We start from the raw sequence: 25,073 nt of genomic DNA on the forward strand, positions 1-25,073 counted from the left end.
ACTTAAACTGAAAGGATTAATATGGTGGAAGTTACAGTTTATACTGATTTCTCACCCAGGCAGAAATTGTTTTGAACTGTTGTAAGAGTTTCCAGTGGGGGTGTAAACCTGAAATTTATCAACCAACCAACCAACCAAACAATCAGTCACTTCTGGCCTGTTGTTGATCATGATATAGTGCATTGAACGGTTAGTTAGTGCAGTGACAATAACCTCTCCTTAAATGTGGAGAAGACAACGGAAATTAGCATTGATTTCCTTAGAGCACACACCCAACACCCTCTTCCTAGCATCAACAGTGCCGCTGTGGAGGAGATGTACAGCACCAAGTTTCTGTGTGTGCACATATCCGAGGACATCAACAATAGCCAAGAAAGCTCAGAATTGACTTTATTTCCTCAGCAAAATGAGAAGAGCCAGAGCCCCAGTACCCATCATGGAAACTTTCCAAAGAGGCATAATTGAGAACATCCTGTCCAGCTGCATCACAAAATGGTTTAGAATCTGTTCCATCTCTGACAGGAAAATCCTGCAGCTCATAGTGAAGGCAGCTGGGAAGGTCATTGGACATCCTGGACGTCTATAATACCCACCTTGCCCGCAAAGCATGCAACATTGTAGGTGACTCCACCCAAACTATTTGTTTTCAATTGTTTAAAAGGTTTAACTTCCTGTTTGGTTACAAAGTATTTTAAAGGTTCATCTCAAAATGACTTTTTTTCTCAAGAAAATCTTGAGAAAGTTGGCTGTTTATTTCAGCCAAATTGTAAAATATTTCAAAGAAGTGGTGCAACTGTGAAACACTAATATAATCCCGTTAATGCTTATTGCTGTTGTATTTTTTTGTGGTCAGTTCTATAGAATAATTATTATACAATTACACAATATTTGAATGAATAAATATTAACACAAGATGATGAATCCTTGTCATTCCCAAAATCATTGAATACTTGCTGTCCAGTGAGATCCTTCTGCTCATGTATTTTGTTGTCTACACACTTATCTTCATGTGAAAACACAACATCTGATATTTCACAGTGTACAGGAAGTCTGTTCAGACAGGATGATGACAGAATGCTTCATTGAACATACAAGGTGTTAGGTTACTAAATGAATACACTCATAGCATGTCATGGTATGGATATTAGAAATTGTGTTATATATGTCAAATATAGCTCATCTACTAACAAGGACTAACGATAACAGAAAATATATATTAAGGACATAATTTGTGTCCTATATTAAGGATACACCTACAAGCTCTTTGGCCAGTGAGCACAAAAAATCTTCAAATACAGAGATATCTTATTATATGCAATTATTCATACATAAGACTTTTATCACAACCTCTTTTATTATTTTATGAAATGTAGAAAGCAGTGTTTCTTTTATAAGCAGTGTTTTCATAATGCTTTTCACATGCATCTATACAAAGTCTGCATAATAACAAATCTTCACAAACGGAATACAGTAAATTAAAAAACAACACATAAGTAATCACACAAAACAAAGTGCATTCTTAATCATAAATGAAATACTGGAACTTTGATGATATGTGGAAATATATGCAAGCACCTGCACATTTCCAGCGAAAACACAATGATGTCATTTAGTTTCTGTATCTCTGGTCTTGAAAGTCCCCACATCTCCACCCTAATTGTGTGTGTGTGTACATTTTATGCACTATATATATATATATATATATATATATATATATATATATATATATATATATATATATATATATATATATATATAATGATGTTATAATTATGCATTATTTTCTTATTGTCTATGTATATTGTCTATGTTATTGTCTATCCATTTTACCTAAAAAATTATGTCATAGGAGATAATGTGCATATTAGTGATGTAATACCATATTAGGACTTTAACACTAATTAAAAGTAGGAAGTTTCTTGACTCACACTTCATGAATCATCACTTATGATTCTCAGAATATCCCATATACTTGTAAAAACCTCTATGAGTCTACTTTAGTCCCGCCTCTCACAGCCAATCACAGTCTCTTAGAGACATATAAAATCCGAGACCAACAATCTTAAAACTAGTGGCATCAAAGGGAACATCTAAGAGCAAAAATAACACAGTATAACAACTGTGAGACAATCTCCAAAACCGATTTCTGAAAGGTAAGCACTTGCTTTAGTAATCACCTTCAAATATTTTCACTGCAAACCTACAGCAAAGACAAGCACTTCCTTGAATATGTAGATACCATAAATATGTATTATGAAACAGTATATTGCTAATGCATGTGTAATATAATATATAATATATATATATATAATATAATATATATAAAGAGTTTTTTTGATGCCTAAATTAGTTGCATATTCTGAATTATATATGTATGTATGTATGTATGTACTGTATGTATGTATGTATGTGTGTGTATGTATGTATGTATGTATGTATGTATGTATGTATGTATGTATGTATGTGTGTATGAACGTACTGTACAGTAAGTGTGTATGTATGTATGTATGTATGTATGTATGTATGTATGTGTGTATGTGTGTATGTATGAATGTGTGTGTATGTATGTATGTACGTATGTATGTATGTGTGTGTACAGTATGTATGTATGTATGTATGTATGTATGTATGTATGTATGTGTGTATGTATGTATGTATTTACTCTCTGTCTATGTCTAATCTATCTATCTATCTATCTATCTATCTATCTATCTATCTATCTATCTATCTATCTATCTATCTATCTATCTATCTATCTATCTATATTTCTTCTGTAAAACATTCTTTCTGTAAAACATTCTTCTGAAGTATACAACACTGATGCAGCTGTTCTCACATGTATCTTTCAGAGACTGAATATAAGGCAGACAACAGTTTGTGGTCAAAATGTGGTTGCTGATCACATTATTAATGACGTGCTCACTTAATGAAGTTGTCAAGGTGGGGTGAAAAAAGCAGAACTACTTGTTCTTGTTTCCAAAATTAACTAACCGGTATTGTCAGACTTTGTCATACTTATTTTTTTTCTGTCTGGTTTTCTTCCTTCCTCCTTCAGTCATCTAAACAAGAACATTTCCCATGGATAACAAATGTCATTGAATCAGTAAAATACAGTAAACAACATGGTAAGTCTATCATTTGTAAAACTCAGTAATGTAAACTCATCTCTCCTAAATATATTGAAATAGATTTGAGTTAGGAGTTTTCTCACCATCATGAGTGGCCTTCTCATTCTTTTCTCTGCCAGATGTTCATTGCCTGGCTAAGGGCAGTAATGGGAATGAATACAGAGGAAATGTCTCTGTAACATCCAATGGAGAGAAATGTCTCTTCTGGGATCGAATCCAATATATAGGAAAGAGAGCTGTTTCCCAAGGACTTGGAAAACACAATTACTGCAGGTAATGCTCAGGATCATTTTTAAAATAAAAGTGCTTTTAAAGTGCCTTTAAAATCGTTATTTAAGTTTTTGTTACCGTTGTTTATAGTCACTATGCGTGGGAACTAGAAGAGTGTAATCCTTCTTCCCTAAAATAATCATAAGCTTGCAGAATCAATCTGTGAGTCATGTTCCGAATAAGAACATGTGCCTAGATTTGCACTTGGTGGTGATTGTGACATGTCTGTGGCTTCTTTTTGCAGAAATCCAGATAACAGTCATAGACCATGGTGTTGGGTTAGGGGACACAAACAGAACGTTCACAGATTCTGTAATATTCCACAGTGTGAAGCAAAGACATGTGGGTACCTTTATTGTTATTTTAATATTTTAATGCATAAAGGAACAAACACAGAATCTAAAAAAAAAAATCATGGTTTCATTATTAATTCCCTTTATTTTTTTATTTGTATTTGTCCTACCCAGATACCCTAAATCAGGACACTGGTAAGTTTTTAAATTGAACTCGTTTTTCAGTTACTAAAGGTACATTTCAAACTGTACAGTTTCAGTGTTCTTAATGTAGTGCTATGTTTTATACTTTCAGAATTGACTTGTGGTGAACGAATCCAAAAACCGAAATTTAAGATTATAGGTGGATCAAGAACTAAAATCGAGTCTCAGCCTTGGTTGGTGTCTATCTTTAAAGATAACGTGTTTATCTGTGGAGGCACCCTCATCGCACCCTGCTGGGTCGTCAGTGCAGCCCACTGCTTCCCTCTTGGGTATGTCATGCATCTGGGATTAAATGTAATATTCATTTGGTGTTCAAAAGTATAAAATGCATTGATTTCACATTACTTTCTTGATTCAAATAGCAAAAGAACAATAAAGCATGAATATTCTGTCTATTTGGGAAAGGATGCCACCAATGAAATTAATCCAGCAAAAGAGCAGAAGTTTAAAATAGCCAAACTTGTGCTTCATCGGGAGTTTAACAGCGAGGATTTTAACAATGACATAGGTATGCATTTGACCCCCACATGCAAACCCCCCCACACACACAAATAACATACTGAGCACAATTTCCTTTCTTTTCTATGACTTAAATAACAAAATCTATCTGCAGCTTGTAGTGCAAATCTGATTCCACTTTGTTTTGTTATTTTACCTAATGATGCCATTTGTGTGTTTAGCTCTGTTGCAGATTGAGGACATCAATGGACAGTGTGCACAGAAGACTGACTCAGTGAGAATAGCATGTCTTCCCCCAATTCATCAAATGATGCCCTATGGATCTTACTGTCACATTGCAGGCTATGGTCAAGAGAGGAATGGTAATTTAGATCATTTATTTAATGCTAACTCTATTAATGTCATCAATGTGCTTTTAAATGTTTCACAAATATTTTGTAATAATCATAATTTAAAAGTTTGTACATAAAAAGGTCCCTTTTTCTAAAACAGAAAGCATTCTTAGTGACATGACACACAGTGAACATTGTGCACCAAGTATCTTCAGAAATTATATTTAGGCATGTCACCACTGAGGTTTTTGAGACTTGTTCTGTGTAATCTGTGAGATGTCATGGTGTGAATTGCCTGAGCATACAGCTGTTATATTTGGCCAAAGTACCAGTGCTGCAATGACGCAAAATCTTTTAGTGCTATTCGTGATCAAATTACATACATAGAATTTGAATGTCTGGAATTCTGTACAATCAATTTTAGGGACCTAATTTAATGAATAATGTCTCTACAGAATGTCTCATAGCATGAAAGTGCACTATATTCATTGTTTTTTCTTTGTTCAAGTTGACATTCCTGGTACCTTCAGATACTCCCGTGACATGAAGGAAGCTAAGGTTCAGATTCTCTCCAAAACCGTTTGCCAAAGGAAGGATCACTATGGAAACAGGGTCACTGAAAACCAGTTCTGTGCAGCTAGTCCAAAGTGGACAGAGGACGCTTGTCGGGTACACCGTCAATTACCATTACATCCTTTTATTTTATAATTCTATTGTATAAAAACATTATTATTGTAATATTATTGTAAAGTACTTGTCCTTACTGTAAAGATACTCTTCTTACTCTATTGCTTGCCTTTTCACCATGACAGGGAGACTCAGGAGGTCCTCTGTTGTGTGAAGCGAATGGCCGAATGTTCCTCTTTGGGGTCATCAGCTGGGGTGAAGAATGTGCCAAGAAAAATAAACCAGGTGTCTACACAAAAGTCACTAACTACAACAAGTGGATTGCAGAACAAACAGGACTGCCTACCTATACTGCAGGAATTAGGTACCCACAGAAAGATTAGCTGTGTTAAGCACCTTTAAGCTTTACATATTCTGCTTTTTAACATGCAGAATGTCTGGGTGTGACATTCTGGTGGCCTTAATAGAAAACATGCCAATCTGGCATTATCACTGTCACTGTCTAATCTTATTGTTGTCAATTAGTATTAACTAGTATTAGTATTAACTAAATCATTACATGATAAGCATAAATAGGATTTTTATTAATTACTGTGGCCACCAGGAGCAATGATAAAGCACTTTTTACATTTGACAAAAACAGTATAGTCCTTGAACTGTTTGCAGCATGTTTCTGAAATATCTATTCTATTTATATTTATATAATTTATATAAATATATTTATATATATATATAAGTTATTCACAGTCTATTATTCTGTTTGTAAATTAATATCCAAGCAGTACTACTGAATGTGGCACGAAAGATCATAGGAAAGATTTAATTTAATAATTTTCCATCAGTTGATGTTGTAATGCATACTTTTATGTAAAGTACATAGTCATTATTTAATGAAGAATCTCAAATGAAATGTAACTTAATCCAGTGTAGAAATACCAGTGCTTTTTCTTTTTTCCTCGTTTATACTGAAATCTTTATATTGCACCTGGATTATATTTATGAATAAATATCTATTTTTATACAATTCTTGCAGTTTCTTTTTTTATGCTTTTATTTCAAGAATGGTGAAACATTTTTTAAGCATTTTAATGTCATCATTTGTTGTACAGCACCTTATGTAAATATTGAGTACTTTTTATTTACTGCCACAGATCTGGACTGGGCTAGAATTTTTGACTGGGATCTAACATTCTTGCTTTGAAACAGTTCATTGTGGCTTTAGCTAGTGATGGAAGGTGACCCACCTCCGTCTTTATTTTCTTTTAATATGTACAAATGTCTGCTGATGACAACACTACCACCACCATGATTCACTGTAGGGGTGGTGTTCGCAGGGTGATATGCAGTGTTGTGTTTCCTGTGTGAAAACCTATATATGGCAAACGTTTACAAATAGTGCTGTAAGATATCTCATGTTGACCTGCTATGTGTCATGAGAGTAGCCATGAATGCTAGGCTGTAATCTTTTGTAATAATGTTAAATTATTATTATATGGATACACTGAAATACCCTGTGTATGATTTAAATATATGTTATTGATTCCCATGTTAACCACTACTATAATGCATATTAGTTAGATTAACCCAGTGTATGTTCTGTCTGATAGTTAATTAGGTATGTGGTTACAATCAAACTAATCTGTCTTGAAATTTACCCAGCCATTTCAGAGTGCATGTTTTAATCCAAAAATCGTACAAATGAAGAAGTACAAGCGAAGCGATATATCAACAGAGGACAATGCAAATAGTGCTACCACACAAGATTTTTAATTTAACATCATTTTATAATTTACATTATTCAAATTGTGTGGTTTCTTCGCTGTTATTATCAACGCTATAGAGATGATACAGATTTTATGGGTACATGCACTGCTATGGCTCAATCACCACCCTCAGTTAGTGCTTGTAATGTGTCCCAAATGAAAAATAGACTGGTCGCTGAATATAAATGCTGAATATAAACATTGACGCTTAATATCTGACTGGACTCCTCCATTCTATTGTTCTGCAAGCTGTTGTTTAGCAAAATGATGCAAGTTTCCAGTGTACCTATTAATTATGTCATGTGCTTTACTGTATCACCCCAGATATATCTGTACTCCCTGTGCTCTAAAGTGTTTGCTCTGTTTTGTTCTTTTCTTCTGGAGTATGTTAGTTTTTCCTTTTGTTATTATATTACCCACTGAGACTCCTGTTCCAACATGTTCTTTGTTGTTTTCCATTGACTATCTAAGTGTCCTTGGTCACATCATTATTATAGTCGTTATCATTATTGTTGTAGTAAATTTGTCAGTGCTAGAGCGACACTGTGCCTCTCTCTGCATGAATCCAGCATTCTGACGTATTCTCAAGACTCAGACAGCTGCATGTGGAAGTCAATACCGGGGTGAATTGATTTCTCAGCCATAAATCCAAATTTGAAATAGTTTCCTATGAAAGGTCATGGATTACTGTAAGTTGTGCTATGACCAAGACTGCTATATTGGCAGCTACAGATGTTTTGCTTAACGGATTTTGTTATAAGTCTGATTTTGTGGGAAAGCTAACTGTTCATCATGTAAGCATCCTAAAAGTCTTGGTCATGTAATAACATTTAGGAAAATCATGTGGGTGAAAATGTGGAAGAAGTGACAATGGAAATATCCTGGTAATTTAAACAGAATTTCATTCATTTCTGCCCCAATACACAATAGATGGAGGTCATGATTCATTAATAATCAGAAGGCATTTACTATTCTATTTTAAATGCTACAACTATATGTATTTTGTTTAGCAGTTTAATAGTATCTAAGCTTTTTAGTTGTATGGTACCAACGTCCTTTCAAGAAACATGAATAGGTTTTGCTGCAACAAAAAAATCAAGAAGCAGTCCTTTCTTATAACAGTCCTTTCTTTAAGAGGACCCAGTGCTGACCAAGAGAAATGCAATAATTTACTTAAAATGCTCTTAAAATGCAGAAATGCTCTTAAAACAACTTTTGGCTGCTTTTTTTTCTTTTCGTTTTTGCCATAATAGACTTAAATGACCCATTTTTAAAATATATTGTGTGTAATGTATTTATATATGTGTATAATTATTGTCCACATTTTATCCAAATTTTTGTCCACACAGGCTGCTGAGGTACTTGTACAGTCTATTGTAAAGACTGGACGACTGGACAACTCACTGCTTGCAGGTCTAACTGTGAATGCAATTTGTCTTCTGCAAATAATCCAAATGCAGCTGCATATCTTATTCTCAACCTGCCTAAGTTCTCACATACCACCCCACTGCTTCCGGCTTCCGGTAGCTGCACGCATCAAATTCAACACACTGATGCTTGAATGCAAAGCCAAAAATGGTCCAGATTCCTCTTATCTCAAAGCTCCTATCACTCCTCACCCTGCACCTTGCTCCCTCAGAACTACTAGCACTGCTTGACTGTTCCCACCGTCTCTCAGAGTAAGAGGTAGGTATACAGCAAGACTCTTTTCTGTTCTGAACTTCCCCAAAATGGCCAAACAGCTAAGTCACCAGCTATCTTCAAACAAAAGGTGAAGACCTGAATCACTTGAATTAGCACTTTTCCCTGTTTGTTGTATGAAAAATGAGTTTTAGGTTGATGGCATCCTAAGCCTGTAATCTAGTGAACCAGTGCAAATGTATTCATAGATAGAGCATTTTGGGCTTAGCTCTGGATAAGGACGTCTGCCAAATGCTGCAAATGTAATTTTAAATAAGTAAGAGTCATAATGGTATGCATAATACACTGAAAGAACCCCAGGGGGTGCTCTGGCAGGGTTGGTTATGTCTTTTGATTGTTTTGTGTCCTCACATGTTTGTCTTGAACAATCCGTGCTTTTGCACCTGTGCTCTATGATTACCTCCCCCATTTATACCTGTCGTTTATCTGAGTCCTCATTTACTGTCCACTTATTTTGTTTCCTGTTTTCGCCACTGATTTCATGGTTTTAGTTTTGTGTTTGTAATTTATTATTTCAGTCGTTATGTTTTTTCATCAGTGTTTCCATGTGTTTGTGGTAAATCTTCAGTTTCTTATGCTATCCCTGCATTTGGGCCTGATTTTTGTTTCCGCGGAGGGATGACAGCAATGATGTTTTCCATTCTACAGATCTAAATCTAAAGAAAGTAAGATCGAGGAATAAGGAGGTAGCAGGGGAAAAATTATTAAAATATGATTATTAAACAGCACATTTTTAATACACTTTACTTTTTCTGTATTGCATATTGCTCCACATACAGTACTTAAAACTTCACACTTTAAAAATGAACACTGATCATTTAAACATTCCATTTTAAGAAAAATATTTTTTCTAGCCCAGTGGTATCATATTGCGCACCATAGGACTTAATAAACGTAATTATTTTATTATTCTGGTGTTTTATTTTATTATTTTTTTGTTCACATCATTTTATTCCTCAGAGCTTCATATTGGATACAGATAGAATGAATGAATAAATGTCTGCGATGGGGCATGATGAGGCATTAGTAAAAACATAACCAAGGGAGCTTGTGTAGTATTAAACAAGGATGACTTAGATGGGAAAATTACTCTGGAGAATCCAGTGAACTAACAATGACCTTTTATTGCATTTACAAGCACATGAATGGATCATTTTCTTCAGCATACAATTTTGGATTTTACCTTTTATTGAGTAAAAGAAGGGAAATAGAGTATTGACTAATTCACTTTTACAAGAAAGCCACTAATACATATATATACAGTGGTGTGAAAAAGTGTTGGCCTCCTTCCTGATTTTTTATTTTTTGCATGTTTTTTCACACTTGTTGTTTCAGATCATCAAACAAATTTAAATATTAGTCAAAGATAACAAAAGTAAACACAACATGCCATTTTAAAATTAAATTTATTATTAACGGAAACCAAAATCCAAACCTACATGGCCCTGTGTTAAAAAGTTTTTGCCCCCACCGCCGCTGAGCAAAAAGAACATAAAGGCTCATCTCAGATTTGCCAGAAATCATCTTGATTATCCCTAAGACTTTTGGGAAAATACTCTGTGGACTGTCGAGACAAAAGTTGAACTTTTTGATAGGTGTGTGTCCCATTACATCTGGCATAAATGTAACACTGCATTTCAGAAAAAGAACATCATACAGTATCAACAGTAAAATATGGTGGTGGTAGTGTGATGGTCTGGGGCTGTTTTGCTGCTTCAGTACCTGGAAGACTTGCTGGGATAAATGGAACCATGAATTTTGCTGTCTACCAAAAAATCCTGAAGGACGATGTGCGGCCATCAGTTTGTGACTTCAAGCTGAAGTGAACATGGATTCTGCAGCAGGACAAGCAGCAAGTCCACCTCTGAATGGCTGAAGAAAAACAAAATAAAGACTTTGGAGTGGCCTAGTCAAAGTCCTGACCTGAATTCTATTGACATTACCATTAAAAAGGCAGTTCCTTCCTGAAAACCCTCCAATGTGGCTGAATTACAACAATTCTGCAAAGTTGAGTGGACCAAAATTCCTTTACGGCACTGTAAAAGACTCATTGAAAGTTATTGTAAATGCTTGATTGCAGTTCTTGCTGCTAAGGGTGGCCCAACCAGTTATTAGGGCCATGTAGGTTTGGATTTTGTTTTCCTTTAATAATAAAAACCCTCTAGAAACTGCATGTGTTTACATGTGTTATCTTTGACTAATATTTATATTTGTTTGATGATCTGAAACATTTAAGTGTGACAAACATGCAAAAAAATTTAAAAATCAGGAAGGGGGCCAACACTATTTTACACCATTGTATATATATATATATATATATATATATATATATATATATATATATATATATGTGTGTGTGTGTGTGTGTGTGTGTGTGTGTGTGTGTGTGTGTGTGTGTGTGTGTGTGTGTGTGTGTGTGACATTTGCATTGGTTAATTATTGTGTTTGTTTTTTTTTGTTCACATTATTTTATTCCTTGGAGCTTTATTTAGTATACGGCTGAATGAATGAATGAATGAATGAATGAATGAATGAATGAATGAATGACTTAATGTTTGTGATGGAGAGGCATTAGTAAAAAAAATAATCCTAACCTAATTTTCACAGATTTAAAAGATTTTTGGTGGAAAACCAAGAGAGCTTGTGTAGAATTAAACAAAGAGGATTTAGATGGGAAAATTACTCTGGAGAATCCAGTGGACTAACATTGACCTTTTATTGCATTTACAAGCACATGCTGATCATTTTCAGCATACAACTTTGGATTTTACCTTTTACTGAGTAAAAGAAGGGAAATAGAGTAGTGACCCTCTAATATTTTTATTATGTTATGTTATGTTATGACCCTCATGTTATGTTTGCTAATTCAAGTTTATCATCTTATAAGGTTGTTTATTTCCTTTTGAACGGTAGTATATATATATATATATATATATATATATATATATATATATATATATATATATATATATATATATATATATATATATATGTGTGTGTGTGTGTGTGTGTGTGTGTGTGTGTGTGTGTGTGTGTGTGTGTGTGTGTGTGTGTGTGTGTGTTACTGCCTGTAGTTGAGTGATGTTAAATGGGTTTGCAGCGCCAGTTCATTCAGCACATTCCACTAGAGGACGCCATTCATTTTTTTTAAGAAAGCTGTTTTTATGTCAAAGCATACACCGGTTCACAACAGGTGGATTAAAAATAATGTAATGCTGAATGATAATACTCTGAGCTGTAACTGTGCATGCTAAACTCTTAATGTGTTTCAAAGTAAACATTACGCCTGATCTTTTCGCCACTGTTTATTTGACCCCTTGTTCCTGTTTATCAGTGAGAAAATCAGATTTATTTGGTCACAGTTTACTGAAGGCTGAATCCATTATACAAAACAGTACAAAAATGTAATCAAACAGCAAAATGAAATGCTGTCAAATTTTAATATTATTGCTATGAATAATAACATCCAAAAGTATAGAAAATGTATGTTTTTTTTCTTCTTCCAAAGCAAAATCTTTGTACTTATTTGTGCTGTTGCCTTCTTTAGTGGAGTACCAAAAGTACCTCATTTCTTTTCTGAAAGTGCCAACCACAGCATCTCAATAGGTTTTAGCTATTTCCAGTGCAATTATTTTGGGGTGTCTGTGGTTTAGGGGGAGAAGTGGCTGTGTAGAAATACGTCTCTGATTACTCTGATGTTGGATACAGTCACAACACTGAGACTAGAAGCAGACACAGATATACTGGTCTGACCAAATCCTAATGAATTTGCCTACTTCATGCGTTAAACATTAAGCATATCGTAAATGGATGTCTCTATATAAGGCTTAGATAAACAATAAAATTCAGTTACATATTAGGTAAGACAGTGTGAAGCTGTGTTTGCACTTTGAGCAGATACAGTATTCAGTTAGACTGGATATACTGTATAAGGTAAAAGATGTGTGGTGTGAGTGGATTATTTCACAGTCATGCTGTCAGCTCTGGGTTGTTGTTTTTTTTATCTTAATTGCATTGAGGAATGAGAGGAAGAGAGACAACTTTGAAAGTACATCATCCATTGTGCTGCATTTGCAAACTCTGCAAATATGGTCATGCTAGATAAAGACCACTGGTGGACACAAGCAGATTAAAAAAAACAAGTTCACTCTATTTAGTTCTTGTAGAAGGTGCTACATGGAGTCCTGTCTTCCCAATAACGTGCATGTTACATAACATTCTGATCAGTTAGAAAAGGCATATTTCACAAAAGAATAAACATACGTGTTTTTTTTGTGTTTGTTTTTTTTTACACGCATTTACAGTTTTATAAGATAAATCCTGACTATAATTAAAAAGCCCACAAACTGGTAGAAGCTAAAAGTAAAACATTATTCAATGTTCTCAGTATCAGGAGCCTCCTAAATGACTCTGCACTTCACAGCTGCATTGGAAGCTGCTGTTACAATAAACAATTTACATTAGAATTGCAGGCTACACATCTCTTCATCCAGCCTGAACCAAACCTTATTAGGTATCAAGGACTGGGTGCTTCATGACAGCAAGAAGGTGTTGCGCACAAGCCTTCTGAAAAACTTGAGCTCAGTATAAGAGCTGCTTGTGTGCTGTTTAATGTTTACTACATTATACTTGTGTATTGTTATTTCACTATGATAGTGCTAATAAGTAAAAAGCTGGCAATATTGCATACTTTATAACGAGCTGTTAAGCAACTGATTTTCCTGGTTCATAACATCTCAGTGAGTCATCATGTTCCTACAAGCAACAGTGCCCTATTGAACCAGTGAAGTAGGGGGTGGTGGAAAGACACAAACGCTTGTGTACAATTCTGTAAAAATGACACAGTGGGCTGAGAATCTGTCACAGAAAACACTGGGGCAATTTCAAACTGAAAAATAAGAGTTTTTGTCAGTATTGTGTCAGAAAAATCATTTTGTCAAATCTGTTAAGGAAATTAGATTTGACTCTAGTTTTTATTGAAATAGTAGCATGTAGTTTCTGCTCACAGCAATCCTCATCATGTTTCCTTGTAGCACCAGACCAGTGTAATATAACACACAGTACATAGCTATAGTGGACCCATATGCCAATCGTGTAGGTCCAACATGGTCTCACCAGCTAGCTCAGCTGCTCAAACTACTAGACCATCTTTGCCACTGGAAAGAAGAAACTTTTAGAATCATTATTGTTTTTCAAAATTGATCAATAAATGTTTGGAACATAATAAACACATTATATTAGCATGGCTCTTCTTTTGAAGACAGGCAAAAGTGACATCTCCGACCCCAACATCCCCAGTTTTCTCTGTGGGTGAACGAGAATGATGCTGAACAATTCCAGGATTTGCTTTTTTTTTCATTGGATGTTGCGTTATATCTTACCCATATACAATAGTGCTATTTTCTGATTGGCTATTGTGTAGCCTCTTTTTTTTTGATTGGCTGATAAGTGTCAAGCTCGACTAAGAACTCCAGGGGAGACTCGCTTGATTCCTGCCTGGGTCCATAGAGACAGCGGTGCGGACTGATACATTTTGGGCGCTGCAGCATATTAAATATATGATAAATAGTTTTCTGATAAAATTTTTTCTGCATGACAAATACAATGTGTGATGGGAGATCGTGACAAAAGACCCAAATGAGTGACTGTCACTCTCAATGCGTGACATTTGACAGCCCTGTATTAGACTTTTTCCATCAAACTGCACTACCAATGATGGTGTACCAGTTTGATCTGTGTTTTGGTGGCTGGTAGCTGGTAAAACCAAGCTGAATGAGATGTCTTATACTGTAGCCACAAATAAAAGTTCTGACAGGAAAGAGTTGCATGTAAATGACATTCATGCAGCACTGTCTAGTGTCAGAATAACCAGAAAGCAAAATGTGCTCTTCTGTTGTGTATTTGCAATAAATCACTTTAGGTACTGTTATGAACAAATATCTACAATATGTTTTTAAATGAACAATTATAATGTTTTACATGTTTAATTCAATCACAACCATGACTCTATAGTATTTTAAAATTGTAAAGTACATTGCTGATGGCTTTTTCCATATATGGCATATTATTTAACCATATTATATAGCCAGGGACTGGTTAGGAAACCCTGGGCCCCTGGGCAGGAATCCAAGAGATTTGCTACACATGAACCAATACATGGACTACTAGATGCCCCGGCATATATAAATGCAAAATAAAAATTAAAGCATTAATATGATACACATCAATGATATCCTGAAAGCAATCTTAACTTATGTTTCACCTCACAAACTCACCAAATTATTAAAGTCTGTATATTTATAACAATTTCCAACTCAGGCAGAAACATCACGTTGAGTCTTCTCTGCCCTTATTATTTTCAGTGTGCTCTTATAATCTGACCTATAGGGAAAATTTACATTCTCTTTTCTTTTAAACGTTTCTTTTCACTAAAACACTACAGTGTGGTTGTATACTTATCCATGTTTTCAGTTTTAGTTAAAATAACTAACAAAAATAATGGCCTAATCGTTCAATGGCCTAATCATTCACAGTGACAGGGGCTCCTGGATAAGTCTGGGTCAGGTGTATAGGTTATCTGTTGCCTAATTTAGTAGGCTACACTTGTATGACTGTAGGAACACTGCTTTAAATAACCAGCTCTCATTAAAAACAAATATGTTACGGCCATGTAAAGTCACTGCTTTAAATTGTGTTTAAATTGTGAAGTCCTAAATTGTGTCTCAAAAAGACAATACAATTGATAGAGCCACTGGTATTACACTCCAAACTCTGTTATTAATACTCGAGAGCATATATAAGCTATAAGATGTAGCTTAGTAATTACTCTGCTGTTCTGAAGGTTGTGAGTTCAAATCTCAACACCACCAAGCTGGCACTGTTGGGCCCTTAAACAAGGCCCCTAATGTATTAATCACTCTCTTGTGTGTTCTGTCTCACTTTTGTTTTATTCTGAAATATTGTAAGAGCACTAACGCATCTATAAGGTCTGTACAAAGCTTTAAATACTGAATTCTGTGCTGCAGTTTAATGTGAAGATGTGTTGAAATGAATGAAGACAAGCCTCCAATCCCACCCCTGAACCTTAGAGGACATAAAGAATGGGATAAATAAACCAGAGGGCTAAGTATGGAGATCCTCACACCGCTTTACGGTCTGGTATCAGTTACTTAGACACATGTTTCAAGAAGGCTCTGCTATAATTTAGTCATACATGATGTATGGAATTCTCTGTGCGTAACTCCAGCCCGGCCCATGTTTGGGCACAAGACATATTACGTTATTTGTAAAGCACTGGCGCCCTTGGCAAGGTTGGAGGCGGGGTATAGCGGGTGCGTCAGCATGTACCAATTAGAGTTAGACCCGGGATCTTCGCGCTAGCTCTGATTGGTTGGGAACTGCTGCTTCTTTCAGTCCGTGTTTAGGCTTCAACTCGGCGGGGGGGATTCAGAAGCCGTCAGTGTGTGGAGGAGTGACCCGGGGATTTCATGATTACCGCATGACGGGGAAAAGCCTGGGGACTGCACGGGTCGGAGGGTTGTCCTTGAAGCATATACCGGGTGGATCGTGAGACGTTGAGTCGTGAACAGTTTTGCCATTTAAAGTGGACAGTCTTTGCGATTGCACGATGCCGGTGTTTCACACGAAAACCATTGAGAGCATCCTGGAGCCTGTGGCTCAGCAGATATCTCACCTGGTCATCATGCATGAGGAGGGAGAAGTTGATGGCAAAGCGATTCCTGATCTCAGTGCTCCCGTGGCCGCTGTACAGGCAGCTGTTAGCAACCTTGTGCGGGTGAGACACAGGGTTCACATCATCAAGATCATACAACACGTTGGACTTGGCTTTCCTGTTGATATGTCGTTTGTAAACAATGCATGTCGTTATCCGAGGTGAAACTTTTTCAGTGGCTCATGTGCATGTCATATGTCAGTCAGCTTCTCCATAATCATCATCATCATCATTATCATCATCATCATCATGAACTGGATATGCCTTTAAAACCTGACAGGAGAGGAGAAGTGTGCAGTGGTAGTTTGCATAATAGTTTGCTTAGTGGTGTCAGGGTGTAGAAGAGCCTGACTGACTGGTTATTCTATAGTAGCATCCAGATCAAACTATTTAGAAGAATCCCAGAAGGAAATCCTCATTGATCTTGTCAGTAGTGGAAAGATTGATAGTTTGCAGAAGTTGTCTAGTTTTACGGTGTCTGAGAATGAGAAATTGCATCCTGTGTCAGTAGTGAATTCATACACTGAAGTGGAGGACACAAGCAGAGGGATTCCCTGCCCAATTCCCAGTAAATCCGTCTAGGTGTCAAAATACCCAGCTGCCAGTTCTGCTAGTCACCTGATGTTAACCTCCTTGGTATAATATACCAGGTTTAGACTTTTATAGAAAGAAACGCTCTTCGAGTTTTCAGCTTTCCTAAAATGTTATGCCGTCATCGTCTAACAGTCCAGAGTGTCCAGAGTGATTTGTTGCCCTACAGTCTTAGGATGGTCTTAAGATAGATGCTATAGCACTTTTAGGAAACCCAAGACAGACCAGTGAGCTCATCTATTCACAGCACTGACACTCAGCTTCTCTTTCCCAGAAAACAAAATCATTAATTCCACAACCATGAAGCCTGTTTATTGTCTATGTGGCCATAATGCTCACAGCAACAAGATACGCTTTGGTTGGTATGCCCTCCTTTCTCTTTAAACAGGCTTACTGTGCTCAGTTGTACATGTAGGGAATTAAAACAGCACACTTCTGTTAAAGTGATTAGCCTTGCTTCACCTGGATTAAGTGTTGAATGTGTGAAACATTGTCTCCTTACTTTAATGTCTTGGATATTAGGTTAAGAGATCTGCTTCTTTGGCATTACAGTTGAAGTGGCTTTTATAAGGTATACTATACAACAGTCCACTGATTTGATTGGGCTATTGGCATTGAAAGAGTGCCTCTATTTAGCACAACACTGATATATTCTCACTGTTTTTATTTCTATGCTTGTTTTTGTTCACTAATTACAATTCTGCAAATAGAATGAACATTGAATTCATTTCTATACTTCCTACAAGCTGTCAGTAATCTGTGCATTGCATCCAGATGTGGCTTCTTTAAGAACTATTTTCATTATTAGTGCAAAAATAAACGAAATGTTTGCCCGTATTGTCTCTGAAATGTCAGTTACTCAGTATTAATATCTTGTTTATAGCAGTATCTTGTATAAAACAAGTATTTCTTTATATAAAAGCAGTATTGCATGAGCAAGCTGTACTGAAAATCGGCACAGCTGTATATCAGGAAGCTGTAGATAATCACAGTTGTACTGATACTGAAACACAGTTCTTTGAAATGAAATTGAACAGTGAAAGAAATTCATATTAATGTTTTTGCATTTTAAACACTGACGGCATGATAACACTTCTCCTTTTCACAATACTGATGGCAGTAATGAAAGTTTGACTCTTAGCTAATTCTCACATTTTAAGGTGCTGGAATATTAAGAATGCTCCATACAATCTAATGATAAACAGCTAATAACATTCATTTGGAAGGAGTTGTGTTTTTGCTGTAAAAATGTGTTGTCAAGTTTGAGATGTTTGTCAGTGGCTCATGTGTAAAAGCTACAGTAAAACCTGTTTGATGACATTTGTGATGTACTGTGTATCAGCTGACACAGAATGTGTGACATTTCTTTAGTTTGAACTGTAGCTTTCTTCTCCTAGGCCAGCAATACATTAAACTTAACATCCTCTGTGTGCTGACAGAATACATGTTTATATATATTTATATATGTATATTTTAAAAATGTATTGAGGTAGTGTTTTAAAGTGTGTTTAACTGCCAGTGTGTACCAACTAAGATAATGTGTAATCATCTGGTTCTGTTATTTGTTGGTCAGATTTGATTAGTTATCATGGTAACATGATAAAATTAACCCATGGTGGTAGACGTCTTTTTTTTAACATATGGAAGCTCTGCTTTTGGGAAGCTGGAAGAAAATAGTGATTGAATGCTAATATCAGCAAGTGATTTAATTCAATTTGTGCTTCTCTACATCCATGTAGAGTTTTTCGCAAATAGGCGAATCATCACAGATTTCCTCTGTCCAAAACGGCTAACTCACACACCAGCTGGTCTGGAGGTCCGGTAGTGAATGTTTTTTCTTGGAGTATGTGAAGATGTTTGCTAGTGCTGCCCAGGAAGCTGTTCAAAAAGATGTTTGGCAGGCTTTCCGTACATCGTAGACGACAGATAGATGCTTTTTTCTTCCCTATTTAGCAGTCTTTCCAAATAAGGAATAAATAAATAACAAAAAATCCCTGTACCATAAGCATAATGATTATAATAAGTAATGCTGATGACAGACAGGGTTCCTTTAATTCGAGGAATAATGTTTAGCTGTGTAGGGTGTGGTGTTTTAAATAAGATAGAAGCACATTGGAATACATAAACAACAGACCTTACTGTTTGTAAAGCAGCTTTTTACACACACATGGCCAGATTGTGCACTCTTTCACTCCTACGCCTGCTTGCTCTTTTAGAAAGACTTCCATGCTTTTTTCCCCTGTGCTTTTATATTCAGACTGCAAATGTTGTGGTTATATAATTTTGTCCTTCTGAAAGTGTTAGATTGGTTGTATCATGAAATACTTCAAAAATTCTCCTGGTTGGATGTTTATGTAATACTCTGGGATAGTGATTAAGATAGAGTGGGTTTATTTGTGTAGGTTTGTTTCCTTGTGAAGTTTCAGTCTAAACCATGTGGTTACAAAGTCCATGTGTAGTACTTAAAATAAGGTCAAGCTATCAGATGCATGTCTCTACAGTCCTCAAACTGCTGCAGCTGCCAAGGCCATCATAATCTGTCACACTGCAGATTAAGTGACGATTAACACAAAAGATCATCAGGAAGCAGTCTGAATGTGTTTTTATTGACAGAGATGTTCTGCTTCCTTTACCTTTTTTAACCCCGTAGTTAAAGATACTTTACTTTTTTTACTAGCTCCGTTTAACCCACAAGTGTTACTAATTTGTGTTGCTGTTGTGAACCTCTACAACAGCATAATGAGCTCCTGCAGAAATATATTAATTGAGAAATTTGAAATTGAAAAATTGAGAAATTTGTGTGACAACGCCAAAAATAGGCAGCATACCCGTACCGTCTGTGACATCTGGGAATTTAAAAGTGGGAAGATGATTGGGAAGTAACACAGTCTCTCAGTGGCTAGTTGTAGAAGACAGCTATGCAGGGAAAGTGACTCCTAGCCTGGATGGGAAAGAGTCTGATGTCAGCGTCTTCTTTGGCTGTTCACTTCAGAATGCCTCAGTTGCCCCCTCCCTGCCTCTCGGGGCACCTGTTCTGGCTAAAACTCAGAGTTGCCTTGCTTTGAATTTGCTCCTGAGATGCATCTCAGGTACATTTTTGGTTTTGTTGTCCATCTCCAATCTCTGGTAAGCCTCAGCAGACAGATATGTGTAGTGCAAAAAGTAAACAATCATGCAGCCAAACCTCTATGTATAACTATAATGGTCTTTGGCTTCATTCGAGTTTCACTGAAGTTCTTAGCTTGGGACAGCATGTTGTGGCAAAGGATCCGACTGCTTGGATGTACGAGAGTTTTTTAGGAGCAACTCTGTCTTCAATCAATGGTCTCTTCACAAAGTGAGCTTTCTATGGAAAGAGCTATATCAAACAAGCAGCGGTCTGGCACAGAAGTCGGTCTGCATGTCTCTCACTGCTTTCCCTGCCAAATCTGTCATAAAGTACAGAGAGGCAAATCGTAAGAGCAGGGTGTAAAGAGGGTGAAGACCCTACCCCCTTTCTATCCCAAAGCGGTGTACGCATCAGCTGCAGCTTAAATTGCCTAATTCACCTGGAGCCAGGCCAGTGGTGAAACACTATATGCAAACAGTTGCTAGTTTGTTTTTAACTTCTACTGTTTGATTCTTACTTTATACACTGTCTCCGGTGTTTACACACCTTCGGTGCACTTAGAGGTACTAAATAGGGAACACTGTTGCTAAGTAAGTCATAAGGTCCGAGAAGCTCCTGAGCCTTTTTTTTTCAAAGGTAATAAATATTCAACAGTAAAACAGTACTTTGTAAAAATAAAATAACTTGATATCTGATCGAAGTTTCTGTGAGATTCTGATAATAAAATTGACAATAAACAGTAGTTTAATAAATAGATTGGCTGGGGCTTTAACTTGCTGCAGTTCTTCTGCAGACCTGCTTGTTATCTTTGACCTAAAGTCCTAAAATTATCATGTTGGTCTGAAAGCCTGTGTATTAGTAAATACATTACTTGCATTAATGACAGAAAAAATATATTAAACAATAAAATATGTATATTTTTTGTATTAAAACAAATTGTATAAGGACTGAAAATGAAGTCAAATTGGAAATAGATCATGTTTTTTTAGACTTATAACAATGATCTTGTGTGGTTCATGCCTGGATTTCGTAACCTTATACAGTATCTGTGTAACTTGATTTCATTCAGCCAGATGTGTTTACTTGTTTAGTGTGGTTCTGATCTATCTGAAGTCTAATCTCAAAGTTCAGTATTCTGGCTTTTTCAGTTCCTTTACTTTAGTATTCAAAATGTCCTGATTGGTTAAGGCTCGGCATTTACAGTATGTTACTGGTATTTTTGGAACTGCTCCTGGTTACCACTGGTTATAGGTTTGCAGCCCCTTTGTTTTAAGCTAATAATTGAATAAGAATGCAATGAAATATGCAATATATTTAATGGTTATTTGAATTAATATAGTAGCAATAAATGCAAGTTCTTATAACCTTTTTGGTGACACTGATTTGCATTAGAAACTTGTAAGAACATAAAGCTTAAATGATAACAAAAGATTATTAAAGACAATCATTGATTCGTTTAAAATTTATTTTAATTCTATTATTAATTCAAAGTGAAATAATCTTATTTTCAATTCCTAAATACCAGAACATACCTTACGTATTATGTAGGTAAAGGAAACGGGTTGAAAATAGTTATTGAAAATAACCAGGGCAGAGAAACCAGAGGGGCAGAACTGTAATCAGAAATATGGCAGCAATGATGGCAGCAATCAGATAAAGCACATTTGAATACATTTAAATGAAATATTTTATTGGGGTTGTATAAATGCCACCACACCCTTCCTCAGAAAGAAGCACTCAAAATTAGATTAGATATTACTGGAAGCACAACCTCCATAAAAGCTGCTGACCTGATGATGTGTTTGGTCAGTCTTTATATTTCCAGCATTGACAGGAAACACCTGGGGTCTGCTTTGCAAATGATGATGATTGTAGATGAGCATACAGTATGTACAGTATGTGGACGAATTTCATGTACACTACAATGGCATGTATATAGGGGAAAAACATTTTTTACAATTCTGGAAAGTGTGTCACACTTGCCCAAACTGGTCGAATGATACTTAATGATATGTGGCACCAGTGAGACCAACTGAGGAAGGAGCAGCTGGTGACCTCGATTGCTCTCACTCTGAATCCATTATCACAGCACTGAAGTGCACACATCAAACAGCCTTTTTTAGTGAGTCTGCACCTCACTAATGCTGCTCCATGTGCATTTACATCAATTATGCATGGAAAATGATCCATTATAGGCCTTTTGTGTCACTCTTCATGCAGACTGTTCTTTATTGCTTAAAATGTAACACAAAGGTGTTTGTGTTGTTCTTGCATGCCCGTTTGTGGTCAGCCTTTTATGGACCTCTGTTATGTAAGGAGGCTTCCATTAAAGGAAGTGTGTTTCTTCAAGTCAGAGTAATCGCTTAGAAATGCATCTGCAGCTCGAGTAAACAGCCAAGCCAGTTTTAGAAGGAACCTGTTATGGAAACCATCACTGAAAGAGAGCTCTTTACTAAATGCTTTACTGCATGCTCACGCAAGCACAGAGACTCTTGCGACTCTACGTGAAGGCAGATGTGTAATACATTCAAGAAGAGAGGTATTCATGTTGCATATGCACACCCTCACAGACCCTGAATAGACATGCATTACACATAAAATATGTCAGTGTAGCCATGTGTAGAGTGGAAACTTGGAAACTGAAGGCATTCGAGTGAACAGGTGTATTCTAAGCAATCGTACTGTAGAGCTCAGACGAACTACCTGCTTATATTTTTTACAGTTGGTCCAGAAGAGAAGCATCAGTCATCAGTGGAAAACAGAGACTCTACCTGAATTGAAAAAAAAAAACATGTTGCTTGTGCTGTGTTTGCTGAAGGAAACCAGATCTGCTCATGTGTAAGTGCTCATGCATGTGTCAGTACTGATTAGCCACTTTTCCACTTTGAGACCAGGTCAAGTACGTGTCAAAATCTTTAGACAGTTCTGCAACCAAGGCTGTTAACATAACTCTGGTACCCTTGTCAAGGGTCATGTTGTTATAACTACATGAAAAATAAATAAATAAACAAATAAACAAACAAACAATACGTTGTATCTGATCTCAAATCTGATTGGTCCTTATGTAACGTCAGGCTATAAGGCACAGCACAGGTTTATATTAACACACCTGTGCTAATATATTATTGTTTTTATAGTAACAGCTCATTCACAGGGACTTGTATAGTGGCCACTCCACAAAATTAACAGTAGACCGATTAAAATGTGCTGATTAACAAAGAAAACCGTATAATCAGCAATATGATGAGGCTTCTTTAAGTAAAAGATTTTATTCAGCACTTTGTTACGGTCAGTATGTTTTTCCAATAGGGAGAGGTTTCAGGACCAAAGACGTTGTACTTTATGGGTAACACGACCTGCTGTTTTTTTTTTATTTTTTATTTTAGAAGGAGAAAAAAGAGAGGCAAATGACTGCTTATAGTTTCTATAATGTGATAAGTGATAACTAGAATTTGTATTGAGGATGATCCATGACATTAAATATAACTAGAAACTGATAAGAAAATGTATAATATGGCATATTTTGGTTTGTGTAAATAATGCTGGCGAATTGTCATTTTGGGATAAATAAGGAAAAAACTGTGTCCTTTATTGCAATTAATATATAGCCAGTTTCTCTTTTGATTTTTGATTTTTTTTTAAATGACATCGATATCAGTTCTGAGTATTGGCCATCCTTACAGTACCAATGGCATCTGCCATCAAGGTTTTTATGCCAAATTATGCAAAACTTTACATGAGTAATCTTTGTTGGTCTGTCATAAACTGAAAATGTGTTACACACACAGCTGACCTGCCAGATTGTACACATGGACGCAGCATGTGTAAAACATGGCCTGATGCTGTCAGGGTGCCAGTCCTGGTCTTGAGCATGAGACCGCAGGGAGCACATCTGTTTCTCTCATTCTCAATGCCTTGTAGAGAGCACTCGATCACAGACGTTTACTGAAAGGAAATCAATCTCCTCTTAGGTAAGAGATGGAGAGCTGTCACCTGTCTGATTACTGTGTTGCCATTTGTTTTGTTTGGTTAAGTCTTATATGTTACTATAGGCGGGTTAATTTGGTGTGTGATGTGTCGCGGTTTGAGTTCATTATAGCGTGGTGGAATAGTGTCTGTAGTCTGATTACTACTGCAGTTCCTACACTCATTTTTGGAACAGGCTCAACTATAGTGACAGAGCTTCCTAGTTATCTCTAAACTAACTGTCTCATAAGAAATCTCCACACACCCAGGCCCCTGTGGGCTAAGAATATCTGCTTGGAATGTGGTCTTTGGGTCCAGTGTCCATGGGGATGGGCGAGGTGGAGGCCACCTGTGAAGGATGTTCTTCCGTTCCACCAAATCAAAAATAAGAAAACATATCAAACATCCATGAACACATTATATTTTTTAAAATTATTCTTACATGCTTTAGCACTGGTATTATTTTTATCTGAATTGGTCTGTTGAAGACACCTGAGCTAAATGATGTTATCAGGACTTTGCTGACACTGTAGTCTCTGATCCAAGCAGGTTGGACAGCATTCTCTCTGTGTTTAGCCTCTGTTGACATTTGGCTTGGCCTCAATCCATTTAGTTCTAGCGCTGGATGTGTGATTTAAATCATGAATGTGTGTGTTCATGTATTTAGATGTTTGATCTCTCTGTGAAGATTAGAATGGACCAACTTTCCTCACAATCACCTACAAAAAATGTACATAGGCATAAGTCAAGAATTTATAGCTTTTGTTTGTGTGTAAGTGTGTGTGTGTGTGTGTGTGTGTGTGTGTGTGTGTGTGTGTGTGTGTGTGTGTGTGTGTGTGTGTGTGTATGTTTGTGTGTGTGTGTGTGTGTGTGTGTGTGTGTGTGTGTGTGTGTGTGT

The 25,073-nt window shown here is 36.3% G+C and overlaps 2 protein-coding genes across 5 annotated transcripts in view; both read left to right on the forward strand.

Annotated features, from left to right (window-relative positions):
• The first annotated feature begins 1,997 nt into the window (after positions 1 to 1,997).
• On the forward strand, positions 1,998 to 6,337 carry plaua (plasminogen activator, urokinase a). Its single transcript, XM_027136220.2, has 11 exons — positions 1,998 to 2,153; positions 2,850 to 2,940; positions 3,056 to 3,125; positions 3,248 to 3,401; positions 3,643 to 3,740; positions 3,866 to 3,886; positions 3,987 to 4,164; positions 4,258 to 4,403; positions 4,576 to 4,716; positions 5,195 to 5,355; positions 5,499 to 6,337. Exons 2-11 carry the CDS (start codon positions 2,887 to 2,889, stop codon positions 5,694 to 5,696), a joined length of 1,221 nt encoding a protein of 406 aa, XP_026992021.2. The 5' UTR covers positions 1,998 to 2,153; positions 2,850 to 2,886; the 3' UTR covers positions 5,697 to 6,337.
• A 9,846-nt stretch (positions 6,338 to 16,183) lies between these two features.
• Positions 16,184 to 25,073, forward strand: part of vcla (vinculin a) — a 36,890-nt gene continuing 28,000 nt past the window's right edge. For all 4 annotated transcript variants that reach the window (XM_047812863.1, XM_047812865.1, XM_027136253.2 and 1 more), the window contains exon 1: positions 16,184 to 16,572. In XM_047812863.1, the coding sequence (XP_047668819.1) occupies positions 16,405 to 16,572 (168 nt within the window). In that variant the 5' untranslated portion in view covers positions 16,184 to 16,404. The remainder of the gene's footprint in view (positions 16,573 to 25,073) is intronic.

Source organism: Tachysurus fulvidraco, chromosome 4, assembly GCF_022655615.1.
Source record: "Tachysurus fulvidraco isolate hzauxx_2018 chromosome 4, HZAU_PFXX_2.0, whole genome shotgun sequence".
NCBI classification, from domain to species: Eukaryota; Metazoa; Chordata; class Actinopteri; order Siluriformes; family Bagridae; genus Tachysurus; species Tachysurus fulvidraco.